This window comes from Frankliniella occidentalis, unplaced genomic scaffold (genome assembly GCF_000697945.3).
Source record: "Frankliniella occidentalis isolate FOCC.00 unplaced genomic scaffold, Focc_3.1 Scaffold20, whole genome shotgun sequence".
In the NCBI taxonomy this organism is placed as follows: Eukaryota; Metazoa; Arthropoda; class Insecta; order Thysanoptera; family Thripidae; genus Frankliniella; species Frankliniella occidentalis.
In genome coordinates this window covers 2,060,345-2,079,030 of record NW_026267150.1, presented here as the reverse complement: position 1 = coordinate 2,079,030, position 18,686 = coordinate 2,060,345, and the positions used below count along the sequence as shown (strand labels likewise).

The window sequence follows — 18,686 nt, the reverse complement described above, 5'->3', positions numbered from 1 at the left end:
TCCACCCAACCCCTCGCCTCGCCCCTCCCGAACTATATCCCCACTGCTTCCGGCCCGCCCGCGCGTCGCAGAGCACTGCTTTGTGCGAGGCCGCTGAGTCGCGCCCGCTGCTCTTCGGCGCCCACCTGCTCCGAGTGCTTCACTCGAGTGCTTTCGGATGTGGCGGTGCTGCGGTGCTGATGTTCAATTTTAACAAGCGGTCTCGCGGCATCGCCCAATTTGGACCCTCTCGGCCGCCTTGGCTCACCGCGGCCGCGAATCGGCGCACCACCACCAACCACCTCCACGCATAGCGATTGCAGCAAGCGGCGAGAGGTGCGGCTGGGCGGTTGCAGATGAGGATGAGGGGAGGGATGAGCAGGGTGTGAGCCAGTGGTGAGCCAGTGGTGCGCCAGTGGTGCGCCAGTGGTGCGCCAGTGGTGAGCCAGTGGTGAGCCAGGGGTGAGCCAGGGGTGAGCAAGGGGAGAGCAAGGGCCATGCAGGAGGTGAGTCAAGGGGTGAACCAGAGGATGAACCAGTGGGTGAGCCTGGGGTCGAGCAGCGATGATAAGGATACGGGGTTGAGCAAAGGGGTGAGCCACATTTTCGGACCGAGGAGCTCAACGTACAAACATCAACAGACACAAGAGAGCAGAGTTAAGAGAGAAAGAGAGAGAGTGAGAGTCATGCGGGAGGGGACAGGGGGCGGCGAGCTGGGAAAGGGGAGGGGGCATCATAGTGCGCAGACTTTTACTACGTTACGCCGGGTGGCGTGGCGGCGGAGCGCCCGCCCCCCGGCCCCTTTTCCTCTGCCCAAAGACGCGCGCAAATGGGGGATTTAAAACACGGTAACTACATCCTTATGCCGTCGTAAAAACAAGGCAAAAAAGGGGGCAAACACGCCAAAGGGAGGGGAGTAAGAATGTAAACGAGCAAACGTCGGTGCTCTGAAAAGCACCCCTACTAGCTGCTGCAGTCACGACCTTCCAGAGAGCCTCGTCATAAGTAGTGCAAATGTGCAAAAATGCCTTTTTTCCTGTGAGAGTTATTGGTGCCTGTGAGAGGCGGACAACGTTATTGCTGAATCAGGTTGTCCCGGGCTGGGCCGCGTCGAGCGGACCGCGCCGCCCCTTGGCCTTTGAGCCGTCTGGCTGCCAATAATTTAGGGACACATTTATTTGCCTCCATTTCGGCGGCGTTTGGTTATTGAGGTGGGAGGGGTCGGAAAGGGGGTGGCGATGGCGCAGGAGTCCTGTGGTGTGAGCTGTTTGGTTCACTTGTTGATTTCTCTCTGTGAGGTGAGTTGTTGGCGCGACCCTCAACTCACCCCGCCCCCGCAGGCCCACTCCGCGGCTCCACCACCATTCACCTGCCGCCAAGCAAAATTGGGCACCTGCTTAGAGGTCTGATTTCAATTGCGGTGGAGGCACGTCCATTAAACTAGTTGTCTATTTTTGTTCCCACGCCCACAAAGAAAGCACGGAGAAAAAAATAGGAAAAAATAAAAGATCGTAAAAATGCATGAAGTTACCAATTAAGCTATAGTGAGTATTTGAGCTCAGATTTCTTTTTTTAATATCAAAGGGTTGGCATGCCACTTCTTTGAGAATTCTGTGCTGACGTCAATAATTTGCTCAAAGCTGTCTTGCCCTTGAGGACCACGACCGTCGTCAATACCACCTAATTGCTAAAATTAACTTGAAGGACTATAAACGCTCCGCACTTTTCTTTGCTTGTTTTTTGTTTTTGTTTTTTTGCCACGAGCCTTAACATACCTCTACTGCGCATTTGAGGAGCGGCCTTGCCCGCCGGGTGCGCTTTGCCTTGCATTAGCCCGCTGCACCGGTGTTGCACTCGGGTCCGCGACACCGTTCGCGACCCCCGCGGGACCCGCGGCGACCTCCGCACCCCCCTACCACCTCTTTTCGCATCGCTAGCGTGGGAATCCCCGGCGCAGCAACGCCGTCAACATTCAACAACCCGAGTCTCGCAGTGCAAAGTTTTGTCGCGAACTTGAACGCCGAGGAGGTGAGAGCGAACGCTATAGTCACACACACTTGTGTGGCGGTGACAGTCTGTGTGTGTCAGGCGCCCTGATGCGCGGGGCGCCCACTCCGCGTCAGGCGCCCTTACTCACCTACTCGACGGCGCCCCCACCGTCGCGAGCACTCCGCGCAGCACCCCGAGCAGCACCTCGAGCGGCACCCCGAGCAGCACCTCGATTAGCACCCCGAGCAGCAACCCGAGCGGGGCCGGGCGAGTGGCGGCCCCTCCTCTCACACACCCACAAACACAAACTCCCTACACCAAACGCTCGGGGGCGTTGTCACAGCACGTGAACACACAGATTTATCACACACCGCCGCAAGACAGAAACGCAGGCTTCCCGTCACAACGAGGGGGAGGGAGTGAATTATCGTGTCACTCGGTTGTCACAGACTCAGTCGTGAGAGCGGGGCCGGTGCGAGCGCGAACACGGGGCGCAGGAGTCGCGCGCGCCAACGTGACGGGGGGCGGAGACCGGCTATGGGCCGGGCGGCGACCGGGCGGCGACCGGGCGGGGACTGTGTGAGCGCTTCGACGGCTGGCCGAAGACTGGGGAGGAAGAGCAGAGAGCAGCGCGCCGCGCGGCCGCCGGTTGTTGGGCGGGTCGCGGCCGGGCCGCCCTGGCGCTCCACCGGCACGCTCTGGACGGCGAGGTGCAGGGGAACGCGGTCCGCGGCCGGCGGCGAGCACTATACCACCCTCTGCAGCAGCGACGTGCCCATACGCACCCTAAAAAGCTAAGACTTGAAATCAAGTGAACTTTCTTGAAACAAGTGAACATTCAAATTCAAACACTTGAATAAAATGTGTGCATGTGCACTTGTTATTTTTAAGAAAATGCACGTGATTTCAACAGCCTGCTTTTTTCGGTTCGAGGCACTGACTAGTCTGAAATCAGAGTAGTGGCACTCGTAAAACCATAGTGACTTCATCAGAGAAAAGAGGCCGAAATTTGGCATGACAGGAAAGTTAAAACATGAGACACTTGAGTGCTGCCTATTTGGTGCGAAAAACATTATGCGTTCATTTCCAACGTTTTTCATCATTTTTTACCAAAATGAAGTTGTAAGAAATACAACCGTTGAGCATACATGAAAGCTCCCAATTCTCGTATTAAAAAGCAATTTGTTGTCATATTATCATTATTAAGACAATTAAAAATAAATCCTCATCCTACCGGAGGATGAAAACTGACGGCAGTTGTGGCGACGCAAAGCCCATTAGAGGTGTTAGTTACATGTGACTTTGTATGACTCCATCATAGCGGCGCGCTGGGCTTAACTGCCGGGCCGCACGCTACCCGTCGAGGCTCCTGCTGCTGCTGGAAGTAAAGGCGGCGATGGAAATTGTGACCTCTGCTTTGTCGCATGTCGAGTTTGGTGGGAAAAAAACAAACCGCCATGCCTCCATTTTCACGCGTGCCTAAGCGTGCCTAATCGTGAGATGACACGAGCTAATGTGTTGTTCACTTCTGTTCTGTATCAAGCGTACCGTCGTGGGACGCAGACCCGCCGTGTCCGTTGTCCGTTCTTGGAGCGGTGCTTATACCTGGTTGTCTTACGGCTTCATGAACAGTGTTAGGATCGTGTGGAACCACGTTTTTTGGATTACACATCGACATATCACCATGTCGCATCGCTGATCCAAGGGGTTACAGGATTTACGGGATATACATTGAATTGTAAACGAGAGACGGTAAATGTATTGGTATTCTGTTGTGCAAACGTTTGTGCGAAGGTAAAACTACTTTGCTTCAATTCGGGACAAATTTGTGTGCGGAACTAAATAAATTCGTCTAAATGAATACACACACACAAAAAAAAAGAAATACAAAAAATGTATTCAACGCTGAAATGTGTCCAAAAAACTTGATTGCTTGAATTCGTAAAAATAATCCTGTACCCCCTATGTGATCCGAAAAACGTAGTTCAACACGATCTTGCTTGGGGGGTAAGACAACAGGGTGTGCAACGCTCCCTCTACAGAGGTAATGAAAATGTTCTGTAATCCCCCTTCCTTTTTTGCTGGAAATTAAAAACCGTGTTTGGAAGTAAGAACATGTTCGTTATACAACCACACCGCCTTCGCCACGTACCGCTATCAAAAACCCAAACATCACTCGAAGGGGCTCCAGGCGGGCCGTCCCGCGAGGCAGGCGTGCGCACCGGCTGCCTACCCCGCACGGCGCTCCAGCCGGCCGCAAGCGGGACGCTAGGCTGGGACGCCGGATTACTGGACGGACAGCAAGCAGCTGGCGAGTGCATATCACTACCCGTCTGTCTGTCTGTCTGTCTGTCTGTCTGTCTGTCTGTCTGTCTGTCTGTCACGCTTCACCCCCGTCGCAACTCACGCAAAGGCTATGTCGTCTGACCTCGCATGCTTCCAATTCCAACCAAAAACAATTTCTCTAACAGTCACTTTTTTGGCTTTTAATTTCTTCTAAATTATTTATCCAACTTTTGTATTTTTGGATAAAAGAAACAACGAAAAGGTTTATCAGCGCCGGTGACGTTAGTGGCTCTTTTGGCGTTCTATTGCACGGGCCTGCAGGATCCTACCCTGGTGCCTGCTCGCTCGCCACCAAACAAACACCCGGCGTGGCGCCACGCTCACTAAACGATTCCCCCAATTATCTTGAGCGACGACACGACGCACTCTCGCGCACGGCTAAACACGAGCGACAAATCGTCTCCTCAAGGACGCGGAGGGGTCCCGAAAACCAAAGCCTGAGCCGCGGCGACCTTTGCGCCTTCCTTGTGTTTGAGAAGGGGGCAGAAGAAATATGCGGCACCCCTTGAAATAGGCTTTCTGTCGGTTTGCGCAGGAGACTGCGCAGTTGTGTTGCAGCGACACAGTGGCACTGGCTCTGTTGCCTCCCGGGCTGGTGCCGGCCTGCCGGCCGTCCCCGCCGGTCCCCGCGGCCCTCGAGGCGATGGCTCATCGAGTCGCAGGCTTGCGCGCAGCCTTGCCGAGCAATCCAGCCGCGCTGCTCCAACGGCTCCAATTGAGCGCGATCGGAGCGCGTCTGCTTGACCGGACGGGGTGGGCCGCCCGCTCGCTCTATGGCCCGCTCCTCGGACACGCATTATTGCAGCTTGCACTGAAACAGGTCCTTCAGCGCACTCGTCATAACCGCTTACTGTACTGTTTCTCTCACTTAAATCGCCTGAAAAAAAAAAATACACTCAAAAATTCAGCGATGCAAAATGTCAAAAGTTTTTGACATAGACATTTTTACAAAAGTGGTTCAACTAAGATGGTTTTCACACATAAAAGTTGAGCAGCCAATGTTTCTGGCTTCCTTTGCGGAAAATGGCTGTGTTTCAACAGTGTTGCGTGTCACCGCCACGTTTCAAATTCACCCGCGCTTCGTGGCCGGGAGCCTTTCCGCACGGCCTGCGAATACTCTGCGGCGGAGCGGCAATACCCCGCGCATCGCAGTCCCGGCCCGTTTCGCCGCTCGCGGCCCGCACTACTAGCTCTACCCCCGGCTCGCCGGCACTACCCCTGCGGCGCACACCACGCCGCTCCGCCGGCAAAGGGCGCGGTGCTGGCCGGCCCGCTCTAGCCCGCTCGAGTGGTGGTACCCCTCACGGCAGACCACTTCCCGCAGAGCCCCATCGCAATCTCTCGTCGACAGAAGGCCTCCCGACGGTTTTGAAAGCCAAGTCCTGCGGCAGATAGCCCAACGTACCACACCACGTGGGGCGAGAAAAGACCGCTCCGCCAGTGCTGACCTCTGCGCGGCGGGCGGCGGAACCAGCTCGTCGTCTGCTGGGGCGCACGCTGGCGGGGCGCGGGGGGTAGCGGCGGCGGCGCGCTTCAGTTGGCCACCGAGTGCGCCTGGGAGCGGACGCAGGGTCGTCGCCCGTCTGCTAGGAGCGCGTCTGAGTGTGTGAACGTTTAGTTTTGAATGGATGCTTGCCCCTGACTGCTGACTCCGTCTCCGCGGGCGAACCTCAAGAGCGATGGAAGTGCTGTGGTTTCTAATTCAAGTTCTGGTGCTGTGTCCGGCCGTCGTCCGAACCTGGGGTGAGTCCTGCTCCCCACCCCCTCCCCCTTCCACCCTGCCAGCGCTCCATGGCTACGAGCGAGCAGGTCACGTAGGCAGGCAGTCGAGCTGCTTCTCGCACTTTTCGGCTCGATTTCGACACTTTTTCGCAAAATTTGATCGTTCGAAAAGTGTTAAAAGTGTAGCCCGTGGCTTTTGCTGGGGCTACCCGTCTGGAGATAACTGTTTCATAACGTGACTTCGTAGGAAGGATAACCTTTTGCCTTTTCTGTGACCTTTTCTCATGGTCTTTTCTTAACATTTAATTATGATTTAATCGGTTATAGCAGCATTTTCGAATTTGAAGCTATTAAACTTGATTTCTTTTCCCTATCGTCACTGATCTTTGGGGCTGTTACAGCACTCATAGACATGTTGGTGTATATTTTTATTTTTATTTTCACACATTGACCCCAGGGTCCTGCCCTGGGTATGATGAGATTGTGCTGGTGACATTGGCAAAGTACTTCTTGTGTGGTGATGGTATGCTGGTTTCGATACTTGAGGAAATAAGCTGCCTTTAATACAAAGCTACATTTTAAATCGATATGCGTCGTCGGAAAATTTTCTCAGAACAGTCTTACAGACTGTATATTAATTTATTTTTGTTTAATATGGAAATTTATTCTGAATACTCTGTCTTACTGTGATAAACTGCAAAAAGCTACATGTTTGTTGGAATTATCAACCAGAAAAGTCTACTTTTAACAGTAATTTATTAACTTTTGCTTCAAACTACTTCGTAAGTGCTCATTTTGCCTTCAAAAAATGGCAATACAACTTTTTCTTATCGAAGGACTGCAATGACCCAATGCTTTACCCTGTTAAAACATGCAGCTCAATTTACATTGGTTTGCGAGATAAAATAATTTTACCCTTCAGTTGTTCACACATGGGATGAACCAGCTCTGCCAGGGGGTGTAATTTTCCCTATTTTGAAAAAATTTAAGTTAACGTTACTTTTTTTAGAAATGTACTCATAAAGAGGATTCTCAATCGCTTGTCGTGATTAGTCGCACCGCCTCGCCGTGGGTGGGGCGCTGCGTTCGCGATGCCCGTTCGCAAGGCACGTGGCCCTGCCCTGGCGCCGCCGGCGCCCCGCGAGGCGCCCCGCGGCCCCCCCGCGCCGCCGCCGCCCGCAGCAGCCTGCGAGTGAAAGGAAAGGCTCTGCGAGCGGGACGGGGACGGGGGCTTGCCCGTGGACGCCACTCGACGACGACGTCACGTCTAGCTAGAGGTCTCTGTCGGACGCCCCGCTGCTGCTTTGGGCGCGTCTCCCTCCCCTCTGCCCGCGGGGTCCTTGAAGGGCAGGCGGTGGTACAAATGTATTTGAGAATCGAATCCGCCACCCACTCTCAATAAAGGCGTTAGCGCGGCGAGCCGTGCTGCGCAGTTTGTATGGGGCCGAGGCGGGCTCGTGTGAATTCCCTCGTGCGTAGTAAGTCCGGGCCCGGCCCGCGCGCGTCACACCCCGCCCCGCCCCGCCGGGTCAGCGGGAGGGCGGCCGCGGCGGCGGCCAGGTGGAGGGAGCGACCTCCTCAGCTGATCCGAGATGAAACGGAGGGGGGAGGGGGCAGTCAGCTGACGACCACGGGGAACGCGGGGCCAGCGCGGCGGCTTGGGACGACACGTGCGCCAAATCTCGTGAAACGCAATACTCTTCCACGCCCTGCCCCCCCCCCTTCCCTTTGCCCTTTGTCCTTTTCGGGTCGAGACAGTCATGCTTCCGCAGGCGGCGCGGGCCACCGACCCGACCGAGCAGGTGATAATAACCGCGCCAACCCCGCGCCCAAGTTATTTCGTGAGCGGTGCCGAGGGGCGGGGAGAGAAAGGGGAAGGAAGGGAACCGGTGCGGCGGTGGGCGGCACCCGAAGTGAAGGCTGGCGGGCGGCAGCGTTGCGTTCTCAATGGAACTCTTTCCCGCCGCCGCGGTACCCGCCCCGGCCCGGACCCGGTCCCGCCGGTCGCCCGGAAGCCCGTGAGCAGTACCCGACAGACTGCACACGTCTTTGAGCCCGCGAGGAGGAAGGTTTCGGGGCCGCGATAGTATAGGCGGTTATGGGGCCGACCTTGGCCTTGAGGGAGGCTAGGAGGAAGAAGGGGTGTCTAGCCGAGCCGGCGGTTTTGGCTTACTTTGAGCGGTAACTTTGCCGCACACACTCTCCTTTTATCCTTGGTCACTTATGCTGCCGTTAAAGTTGAACTATAGCGACTCAGAGCTCCCACCAACCGCAGCCTCGTGTGCGGTTTTCACGCGTTTTAAACAGTAGGAAAAAAATAAACGAAAAATACATTTCGGGGACGCGAACGTGTTTTGACTGTGTGTCTGCCCTTCTTCGCACAAGTCGGGTGTGTAGCGCCACTTTGATTGCGTCGCCGTGCGAGGCGGTGTGTCGCGAGTGAGTGGCGATTACCGGCGTCCTGATAATGAGGAGGGCCGAATAACCCCCACTGCAAGGAGCTCTAGAGCTGGCTCTAGGACACGCTGAAAGCTGGTGGGTGAGCCGCTGCATGTGAGTCGGCGGCGGTGACCTACTACACTACTGATCCGGTTATCAGTGCAACTTCAAGTGCGTCTGCACCCCCATTTTCTCTCTCTTTCTCTCTGCTGACGGTTTTGTCTCCCCGCTTCTTCCATATTTCGCCTGGCGTGGCGCGACGCGGCTCATGTCGGTCGCTATTGCACATTTAGCGGCTCGGTTCCGCTCTATGGGCATGAGCAGCCCCCCCCCCCCTCCTACCGCTGTCAAGGGACCCAGTCCGCCAGCCAGTCCGCGCTCGCGAGAGTACCCGAACAACGTCCGCTACGCTCCGCGAAATGCTAAAATTTGCCAGCAGCGGCGTGCGTCTGCTTTTAATTGCCGCTCTGTGCGCTCACTCTGCCCGGGGAAGGCCAAGGAGTCGTGCGCGCCGGGCGAACGGGGAACTGTGTATGAGAGAGAGAGAGAGGATGAACGGGGGGGGGGGTGACATTTGCGTCATTCATTCGTATCTATCAGCGGCGTAGAAAACTAGTACGTGCTGAGATTTTCGGGGTGGAGAATGGGAGGGGGGAGGGGGTGTTCGAGAACGAGCCGGACGAGGATGTGCATCTATCTGCAGTTCGAGTGTTGTGTCAGCCCGTTATCTAATGCGCGATTGTCTTGCGTGGCCGCATCAGAGATGGAGATGAGAAAGGTGAGCTCAGCCGGGGCCGTCGTCTATCCAGTTAGATAAGAAAATAAGTCATGATGAGAACAAATCTCACGAGCTTGACTACAGTAATATCCTGACGTCGTCGCCGGCATTCGTCGCTGACCGGAAATGCCCTTGTGCGCGCCTTTCTGAGCTTTTGCTGCACCTCATCATCACGACGCTTCATTTTGCCGCGCTCGTTTGGATTCCCCGATGGCTTCTCATGCGCTCCGGACCGGAAGCCCCCCGAGTCACGTGACTTTGCTGAAGACTCTAGAGTCGACCGGGCGGCGGCGGCGTGGCGAAACATATGCCCCGGCCTCTGGCCTGCGGACGGTCATGGGTTATTCATTGAACACCCTCTCCCGGCCCACTCGGCCCCCGCCCCGCCGCCGGCTTCGGGTCTCTGCGTCTTGAAATCTCGAAACTTTCTCAGGACGGAACGCTCCCACCAAAAATGGAGTCACATTTAATTTTCTAAGGAGACGTATCTCCTCCTGAATCGCTGCGAAACGCACCCGGGTCGCTTGGGAAGGACTTCCGTGTATACGACCGTACGCGTATGGCGCGTTGGGTTCGCGCGCGGGGGGGCCACAGGAAAGGCTTTTGCTCGCGGCCGATGCTTGTGTAACGACGCTCTAGAACGTTTCGGGGCTCCTGTTTTGTTCTCTACGCGCCCGGCCTGTTTCCCACCGTGTTGCCCCCCAGGATCCGGCTGCAGGTGGAGGGAGGGGCGCAAGTCGACCGACGTTGATGGCCATTCATAAGAAACAAACACCCATTTCTATAAATTATGAATGCTAATCCGGCTTGTTTGTCTTTTTTTGTGTGTGAGCATTTTTGTTTGCGCCGTGTGCTGAACGCGACGACGGCTGCACTTTGCGCTGCTGATCCGGCTTGGCGCAGCGCAGTTGCGCCGCGGGGCGAGGCGCGCCTCCTCTGCTGACTTGGATTAGCCACATTATCCTGCTGAGGCGACCCACAAAAGCGAGACGCCATACACGACGCCGATCCATCACACGCCGAGCCCGAGCGTGACACTTCCGGCACCGAACCGAAGGGCCCACGAGCAGCGGGATTACTGACTCACTCGATATGGCAGTGGAGCGCTATTTTGGCTAATGAGACATCCTCAAGCCTATCTGTGCCATGTATGCCTGCCTCTCTGTATGGCGTATTAACTGTCGTTTCTCTCGCGGTCACGCTCTCAGTGACTGCCCAGTTTCTATGGAAGGAAAATAAAAATACATGTGTACAACAGGCAAACACTAAAAAAAGATGGAGAAAAAAATTGTTTGAGTCTATCTTCTCCTATGGCACATTAGCATAAGATGATGAAAAACAATTGCGCGGTTGATAGCAAACGGAATGACAGGGCGGCGTGGCGGGGCGCGGCTATGCGAGTGATAACCAAGGCGATTGGAGAGGCGACGTCGAGTGGACCACACGCCCCTCGTGTCAGGCTGTGTGTCAATTATATGTGATGAACGAGTGGTGAATATGAAGGGGCGTTGCCAGGCCGAGACGGCTGCACACCGCGGTGCTGCTCTCCGCTCGGCGCCCTCGCCTCGCCCTCGCCGGCCTCGCCGCCGTCCGGCATGGAGCTCTCCGGTCTTCCCCCCGTGAAATGGTGGTATGCCGCCTGGCCAGGGGCAGGCATGTCGCTCGGCACGTATCGCCCCTGGCCGTGGGGTGTGTCTCGTCTGGTCACGTGGCCTGTCGTGGCTGGACCGAGGGGTGCGTGGCCGGCCGCCCTCCCCTCCTGCTCAGGGAGCCCCCCCCCCCCTCCTTTCTTTTGCCTGCGACGCAAGTCTGAGGCGCGAACGCCGCCGTTGTGGAATGGAACACCTTCTCTTCTCTCCCCTTCCCTCCCGCAGTGCTTGTGCTGACGAGCAGCGCGACCCATAGTGCGGCTGTCTGGAGGCTCCAGGCCGGAGCTGACTGTTGGCGCGTGGAATTAGAACCTTTGAAGACGCCTTCGCGCGGCGGGGTTCTGCGGGGGCCGGGGGCGGGGCGGGGGTTGTAGAGTTTTGGGAAAGGCGACTCGCTGCGAAGCCGTCCCCGCTCCTGCCTGGCCTGGGTCAGTGATGTTGCCCATAGCAGCATACTTCGCCAAGGTCAGCACGCTAACAGCGGTCCGGCCGGCGCTACTGGCCGTATCTGTTGGGATGGCCGGCCGCGCCGCGCCACTCCTGGCCGATATGACATGACGGAGCCGACTGCCGCGCCCGCCGCGGGGGCCTTTTGCGTAACGGCGGCGCGCGTCGTTCCCGTGTTCTGGAGCCAAGTGGCCCGGCTGGCCCGGCTGGCCCCAGACCCCGCCCGCCCGCCCGCCCAATCTTCTCCAGCAGCACGCTTCAGTGGCTCCAGACTCTATCGACACCTCCCAGGCTTCTATCCAGGCTCCCGGTGACGTGGGCGTGGGGCGGGCTGATGACGCGCGTAGAGGGTGGCTGCCAGGGTCCCGGCCCACGCCCGGAGCTGCTGGGGCGGGGTGGCGTGGTGCTCCGGGGGCGGGGTGGAGCAGGGTAGGTCGCCCGTTCAGACACTTGTTGCCCGCCCCCGCCTCGCCCCCGCCCTCGCCCCCGCCTCGCCCCCGCCCCCGCCTCGCCCCCGCCCTCGCCCCCGCCCTTCTCTCGCACCACACCACGGACTCGCTGCTGACGTCGAACGTGAAAGTTGTGACCGTGACCGTGGCCCCTCTCCCCTGATAACGGGGGGCGGTTGCCCTGTTATTCTCACCGCGAGATACTTGTAAACAAAGTGTGAAAGTGATAAAGGCGCCCGACGCCCGCGGGCGGTCCGCGGCAGGCTGTGCTGGGCTGTGCGGAGGGTGGTCCACCCCGCGCGCGCTTGGCGCGGACGGCATGGGCCCCACGGGCTATGTGGACTACGTGACTACTGACTACGTGACGCCCTGCCAGTGCGGTGCCCTTCCCCCACGCCACGCCACGCCACGCCACGCGAGTTGCGACCCGCCGCAACGCCGGCAATTGGGATCGGGTATCATTCCCGTCCCGTCACGCCACGCCACGCCAGGCCACGTCCAGGCCACGCCAGGCGGGCGGCGTGTAGCGTTGCGGGGCGTAAACCGCAGTCCGGAGGCACTTTATGCGTAATTACTTTGTGCAGAGAATAACCGCTGCGCTGGCCGGCGCTTGCAGCGCTTGCAGCCGGGTCGTTGAGCTCGGCCGGCCCGTATGCGCCTGCGCCATGGGCCACCACCATGCCACCACCGAATCTGCGTCCAGATACGGGGGGGGGGGGGGTCTTGGGTACCTGAGTGTGCTAGTGTGAGGAAATAGTGCACTAACGTGGCTGTAATTCGTCCAAAGCTCATTTTTTCTCATACTAGCAGACTCGCTCAGACACCCAAAGCACAAGACACTCAGACACTCGCGTATCTGGATGCAGCTCAACTCGAGTACCTGACGTGCACCAAATGTTCTCGTCGACCGAGTGCAGGCGTCAAGGCCCCCGGGCTGGTAGCTTTGCCTGCTTCACCCAGCCTGCGCCGGCCACTTCCCCTTCCTGCACTGACCGACACTGGGCGGACTTATTGGGCTAGAGGAGTTCGACGCGGTACGGTCCGGCCTGTGGGGGAAGTACAGCCAGGGATGTGTACTATTAAAATGTGGTGATGTCGTTTGCCATTTTGTCATGAAATCCACTTGTGGTGCGTGCATAATAATTGATTGCGAGTACCTGGTGCAATTGAACTTTAGTAATACTGTCAAGTTATTTTATTTTCAACATAAATCTTGCAAAAAGCTCAATACTCTTCTGGAAGTTGAAAGATTAATTACAGGCAGTGTGTTTGCCCATTTCCTTATTAGTCACTAATCTGGCTGTCACTGACTGTATATTGATATTGTGTGAGACCCTGTAATTTGTTGTTTGTTCCATGGTTTCTGAATATTTTTCATCTTTGTTGCAGATGTTATAGTTGCCAGTGAGGGTCATCTCAACACATTGACAGCCACTGGAGAAATACATGAAATAAATACACCCACACCTGTGGGCTCTTCGGTGTCTGTAGCTATGTCTCCAAGTCGAGACAAACTCTATTTGAGTGACAGTAATCATCCAAATGCCAGCCTCTTATCGCTGGACATTGCCTCTGGCAAAATGGAACCTCTTGTGCCAAGTAAGATTGCATTCAAGTTGTGGTGGCATTGCAGATTTTCTCAGATATTTTATAAATAAAGTGCTTTTTTCTTTTCTTTCTAGAACAATCTGGTAATATTCTTGGATTGGCTTTGGATCCTTTGAACAATGTAGTGTACTGGACCACAGGGTATGGTCATTCAATATTGAAAGCAAGCATTGATGGCCATTCAGATTATAGATCAAGAACAGTTAAGACTGTTCATAAATTTAGAGATGAAATGCCGCAGGGTATAGCAATTGATAGTTGTGGAAGGTTTGTATAAGTGAAATCTTGCTCTCTTAAACTTACCAAAGTTACCAAACTTACCAAAGAGTAGTTTTTTTGTTTTCATTAAAAAAATCTAATTTTCTGCTTGTAGGTACCTTTTTTGGACCAACACTAATCGAAGAGCACCAAGTATAGAAAGATCAAATCTAGATGGTTCTAATCGCACAGTGATAGTCACAGAAGATCTTTATGTACCAGTAGGAATTGCAGTAGACCAGATAGAACGCAAGTTGTATTGGACCCAGGAGCTTGGGGGCATATACTACTCTATTGAACGAAGTGATTTGGATGGCAGTAATAGGGAGGTCATGAGATCAACGAATCATCAGCCTTACACTCTAGCAATTGGCACTGATTACATTTACTGGGCTGACTGGACACACAATGCTATTTGGAGAAAGGATAAAAATCATCTAGTTGAAGGTAAATATGTTGTAATATTGTCTCCTGTAGGGTTTTTTCTTCCTTGTTTGACTTTGAGACATTTTTCTAATATGATGTACTAATAATTTCAGGTTCTGATCCTCTTAAAGTTTATGCACTTTCATCAGCACCTCATGGAGTTGTGGCATATCTAGATGGTGAAGCAAAAACTGATGCTGATTGTCGGTCAATACTATCAGCTCATGAAATGAAAAAGTTTGAAGCTACAACAATCATCACAACTGCTGCAACTGATGATATCACAGAAGCTGACTGGAATGACGGGACTGTTGTAGATGATGAGTTTTGTCTGAATAGTGGAGCTATTCTAAAAACAAAAGATCGAGGACCTGTTTGTCGCTGTCTTCCAGGGTATACAGGAGTAAGGTAAGCCAATATTTTGCTTGAACTGCCGAGATGGTTATTTTCTAGCTGACAATTATTTTTAATTTTTATTTTGTTTTTTGTTTCTTTGTTGTGTAGGTGTGAAACTGAGATTTGTTTCAATTTTTGTGTTCATGGAGTGTGCTCTATGGACAACAAAAGAGGGTTTGCTACTTGCATCTGTGAGCCAGGCTTCTCAGGTGACAGATGTGAGCAAAACTTGTGCTCTGACTTTTGCCTTAATGATGGTCATTGCCATATTGTGAATAGTAAACCATCATGCACCTGCCATGATTCATTCAAAGGAGAGAGATGTGAAATTAGCAACAGCCTGAGCAAACTTTGCCAGATTTATTGTGAAAGTGACATTGCTCTTGTACCAGTTCAGTCTAGTTTAGATGTTCAATCACTCTGTGTGTAAGTTCTTACTGTCTTTACTGTTTTTAACCTCAGTAGTTTTTGCCTTTCTAATGTGAACATTCATTTTGCAGTTGTTCCCCAGAGGGAAAGAAACTAAACACCTTAAATGAAACTGCCTATGTCGTTCCTAATGAAATGAGCCAAATGTCTCTGAAGAAAGAGTCATCGGTTATTATTGAAAATAATTTAGCTTTGCTCATTGTATTTGGATGTATCTGCCTTCTTCTACTGTTAGCAGTTGTAAGTATTTATATATAGTATATACATAGTAGTTATCCATCGCTGTGATATTAATTTAATATTTTGAAGCCTATATAGGTTTTGTAATATCATACTTGCTTGTTTCAGATACTTCTTACCTATAAAGTTCTGATGCTACGAAAGCGTCCTCGCATCAAGAAAAGATTTATTGGCAGCAAGACAGTAACACCTACACCACTAACCAATCGGCCCAGTCCGGCAACTGATCAATGTGAAATAAATATTGAAAATTGCTGTAATATGAATATATGTGAAACGGTAAGACAGAAAGTATAAAGGTTTCTCAATAGCTTGTGAACTGCTTCTGTCTTTTTGTGGCTAAATCTATGGATGCATGGCAAGCTAACGTGTTATCAAATATATGTATGGTGCAAATGACCACCCATAATATTATTTGGTCATTTGCAGCCGTGCTTCGAGCCAAATCTTCGGACATCACGACCAGGATCAAAAAAAGAAGAAAAAAAGACACTTTTGGACAGTATGGAGAATTCACAAGGTGGATCACATGATGATTTGTATTAGCAAATTTCCTCTCTGCCTAGTCACTGTTTTTGACTAATATGTATTTATATTTTTACTAAATCATACTAAATTCAGGGCATTAGAGGGTACAAATAGGCTTGTATTACATTTTTTATAAATTGCCTACAAAGTGTTCATGTGATATTGAAAGCTGAGTGACTGTTCTCTCCAGAGTGAATTATCAATTTTTGAGATTGTGATAGTAAAGCACATAGTGATGGAGTGATGTTTGAGGGATGTGATTATGTTATCAATCCTGTGATGAGTAATTTGTGTAAGTTTTAAAAACTAAAATGCTCTATTCTGGAAACGCTGTCTGGTAGATCATGAGACTTATGTACGTACATCAACCTCTGAGTACTATAGTTCATACAATACCACATATGCAGATTCCACAATATTAATTTATCGTTAAGTACAAAGTTAGACCAACTACCGACTTATGTGTTCTACTGTATTGGCGTAGCTAGAATGAAGCATTTGTTTACACCAGGTTAAGAACCAATGTCTAATACCAAAAATGTATCTTAATTAATCTTAAATCGATCTCAGAGCTGTGGCACATGAGTTCATAATTCCTAAAATGTTCTCTACTTAAAAGAAATTGTGCAGCTTTGCGTCTGAGTTGCTTTGCTCAAGGGATATGCTGTATGTGTGATTTAGATTCCAGACGGCTCCATATTTGCCAAAATGTTTCAATTTGGTCTGTATATTTTCCCCGTGCTTTTGAAGTGTGGATGACATACCTGCTAGAGCCTACAACATTGGCCTTTGAAAGACCACTAGTTATTTATTAGTCCAACAACTCTATTGGGCCCTTGTGACGTCATTTTTCTTGTGATTGTTTTGTTACTTAATGTACTAGGGCTATTACAGGGTTTTTAAGGCTTGTCAAAGAATTTGAGCCTTATATTTTCTATTCAATGTTCTGTTTTTAGTTTGTTTTTTTCTTTTCTTTTAAATTTCTGTATTTGAAAGTTTGAGATTATTGATCCAAATACCACAGTCACCTCATAGTCGCCTTTTTTCTATAGGTTCATGAGGCACGCTGTTCATTCTTGTAGATTGTAGTGTAGTGTAAGGGTTTTATTTAAAATCAATCCTCTTAGGTTTTTTTTGTTTGTTTTTTTGTCTGATAGGAGGAGATGAAAGAGGAGTGTTGTTAATGGCACTTGTTTGCAATTGATGTGCACAAAAGAATGACAACTTAGGTAAACAGGACATCATGTATCTGGTCACTATCTTGAATGCCTAACAGCATCAGACTTTATTTCAAGAAAAGTAATTATGTTACCATTATATTTTCTTAACAAAATTTCCGACAAGTGAAATGGAAGTCTTATTGATGAGATATGCCCTTCATGCACCATTTTGGAGGCTGCCTTTTTTCTACATTCTCCTATTGTTCCCTTCTTATCCATCAGTCTTCTTCTGAAAGTTTGGACTGACAAAAGTGATAACAATGACAAGATAAATTGTAAAAACCAATAATATAATGTAAGTAGTGTTTTAAATTCTGTTATGTTTTCAAATTTCGACAATGTACTTATTTTATTTTTCTTTGATTGAAGGAAAGACTTTTTTAAATTGTTTGGTAAAAAAACTATTTTAGTTCAATTTTGTTTGAAATTCCTGAAGGTTAATGTACCCTCATCTTCATATATACTTACTGGCTCACTTTGGAGGTAGTCTTGCTTGAGAGAGGTTTCATGAAATGTTTGCGTGCTTTCCTCTAGTGCACTAAGACAAAATATTATTATTTTCCAATATTGCTCTAGTACAGTAAGGATGTCAAGTTATGTATTTTCATCTGAGCAGAGGAAACTGTATGCAAGCCCAACCCATTTTTTCTGAAATCTCTCTCAAAGTCCGACAGAAATTAGTTAAAGTATTGAACAATTATGTATATTTCACCTTCAAAGTAAGTTCTGTTGTTAAGGTCATCATAAATTCATAAGGAACAGTTATAAATTAACTGTCCAATGAAGTGCTGATGCTTGGGGATATAAGTTTCCTTTGTGATATAAGTAGTAGTCTCATAGAGTTATGGTTTTAAGGACCATAGATTAGTTCTCCTGTAATTATGTATAAGGCAAGGTTTTTTTTTTTTTTTTTTTTTTAATGAAAGTGTTTAGATTTTTAGTTACCATAACGTTTTCCTACTGAAATCATGCTTTACCTGAATGCTCTGTGTCCCGGCACTTATGAGTAGGGTATTTATTTCAAGTTTCTGCTAATGATTGCTTTGAATTTTTAACATGCACCTTGGGTTTTCAAGTATGTAGCTGATAGTGGCGCCAATTGAAGTGCCAAATATCTTCTTTCTTGTCATCCAGCATGCCAAAATGTAAAACAATAGTAACAAATTCTGTACTTCTCAAGGCAGCAGAAGAGTTAAAGATTGATTCCATCCCATTCTTTGATGAACTGTTAGATCCTTGTATCGACGTCTTATCAAGCACACCTTCATAATTCTTGTGCTTTTTTTATTTATTTTTAAATTATATGCCATTGTGGCTGATTGAAAGACTGAAAGAGAACCATTTCCAACTTATGCAATGGAGATTATTTCATACCCCTTCATTGTAAAGTTTTGGTCTTAAAAGAACCAAATCTCCTAGGTACATGTTATCAGTGTAGCAAGTCTGAAACATGTCGGATCGGCTATAGCTTACCTCACTTGGGTAGTGCTTTTCTTTACAGAAAATAAATGAAGGGTTTGCTGCTCAAAATATGGCTTGATGTAAATTGTTAAATATTATGGATGCCTCAGCACCAGCATCCGTTGCATGGGTAAAATGCGATGGACTGACACTGATAAAGTGTACTCTATTTTACAAGAATATTAAACTTGAATATGAAGAGAGTGATCTTTTTCTAAACATGCTCCAATAACCTGATAACGCCTGAGAATCTTTCAAAGAAGAAGTCTAGCTCACGTAGCATGGTGGTTGCAAATGAAACTTGTCTCAAGCCGACCCCTCT

General features: G+C 50.6%; 2 protein-coding genes across 2 annotated transcripts in view; one reads left to right on the top strand and one right to left on the bottom strand.

Annotated features, from left to right (window-relative positions):
* The window catches only part of LOC113217781 (QRFP-like peptide receptor), a gene marked incomplete in the record, with an annotated part of 99,901 nt that extends 97,308 nt beyond the window's left edge, over window positions 1–2,593 (bottom strand). Inside the window, 1 exon segment of the mRNA XM_052264590.1 lies at window positions 2,117–2,593.
* A 3,239-nt stretch (window positions 2,594–5,832) lies between these two features.
* LOC113217802 (protein cueball) lies at window positions 5,833–18,563 on the top strand. The gene is made up of 9 exons (XM_026437865.2): window positions 5,833–6,057; window positions 13,188–13,397; window positions 13,481–13,673; window positions 13,780–14,111; window positions 14,204–14,498; window positions 14,595–14,912; window positions 14,987–15,155; window positions 15,264–15,434; window positions 15,585–18,563. The coding sequence occupies exons 1-9, from the start codon at window positions 5,994–5,996 to the stop codon at window positions 15,699–15,701; spliced, it is 1,869 nt and encodes a 622-aa protein (XP_026293650.1). The 5' UTR covers window positions 5,833–5,993; the 3' UTR covers window positions 15,702–18,563.
* The last annotated feature ends 123 nt before the right edge of the window (window positions 18,564–18,686 follow it).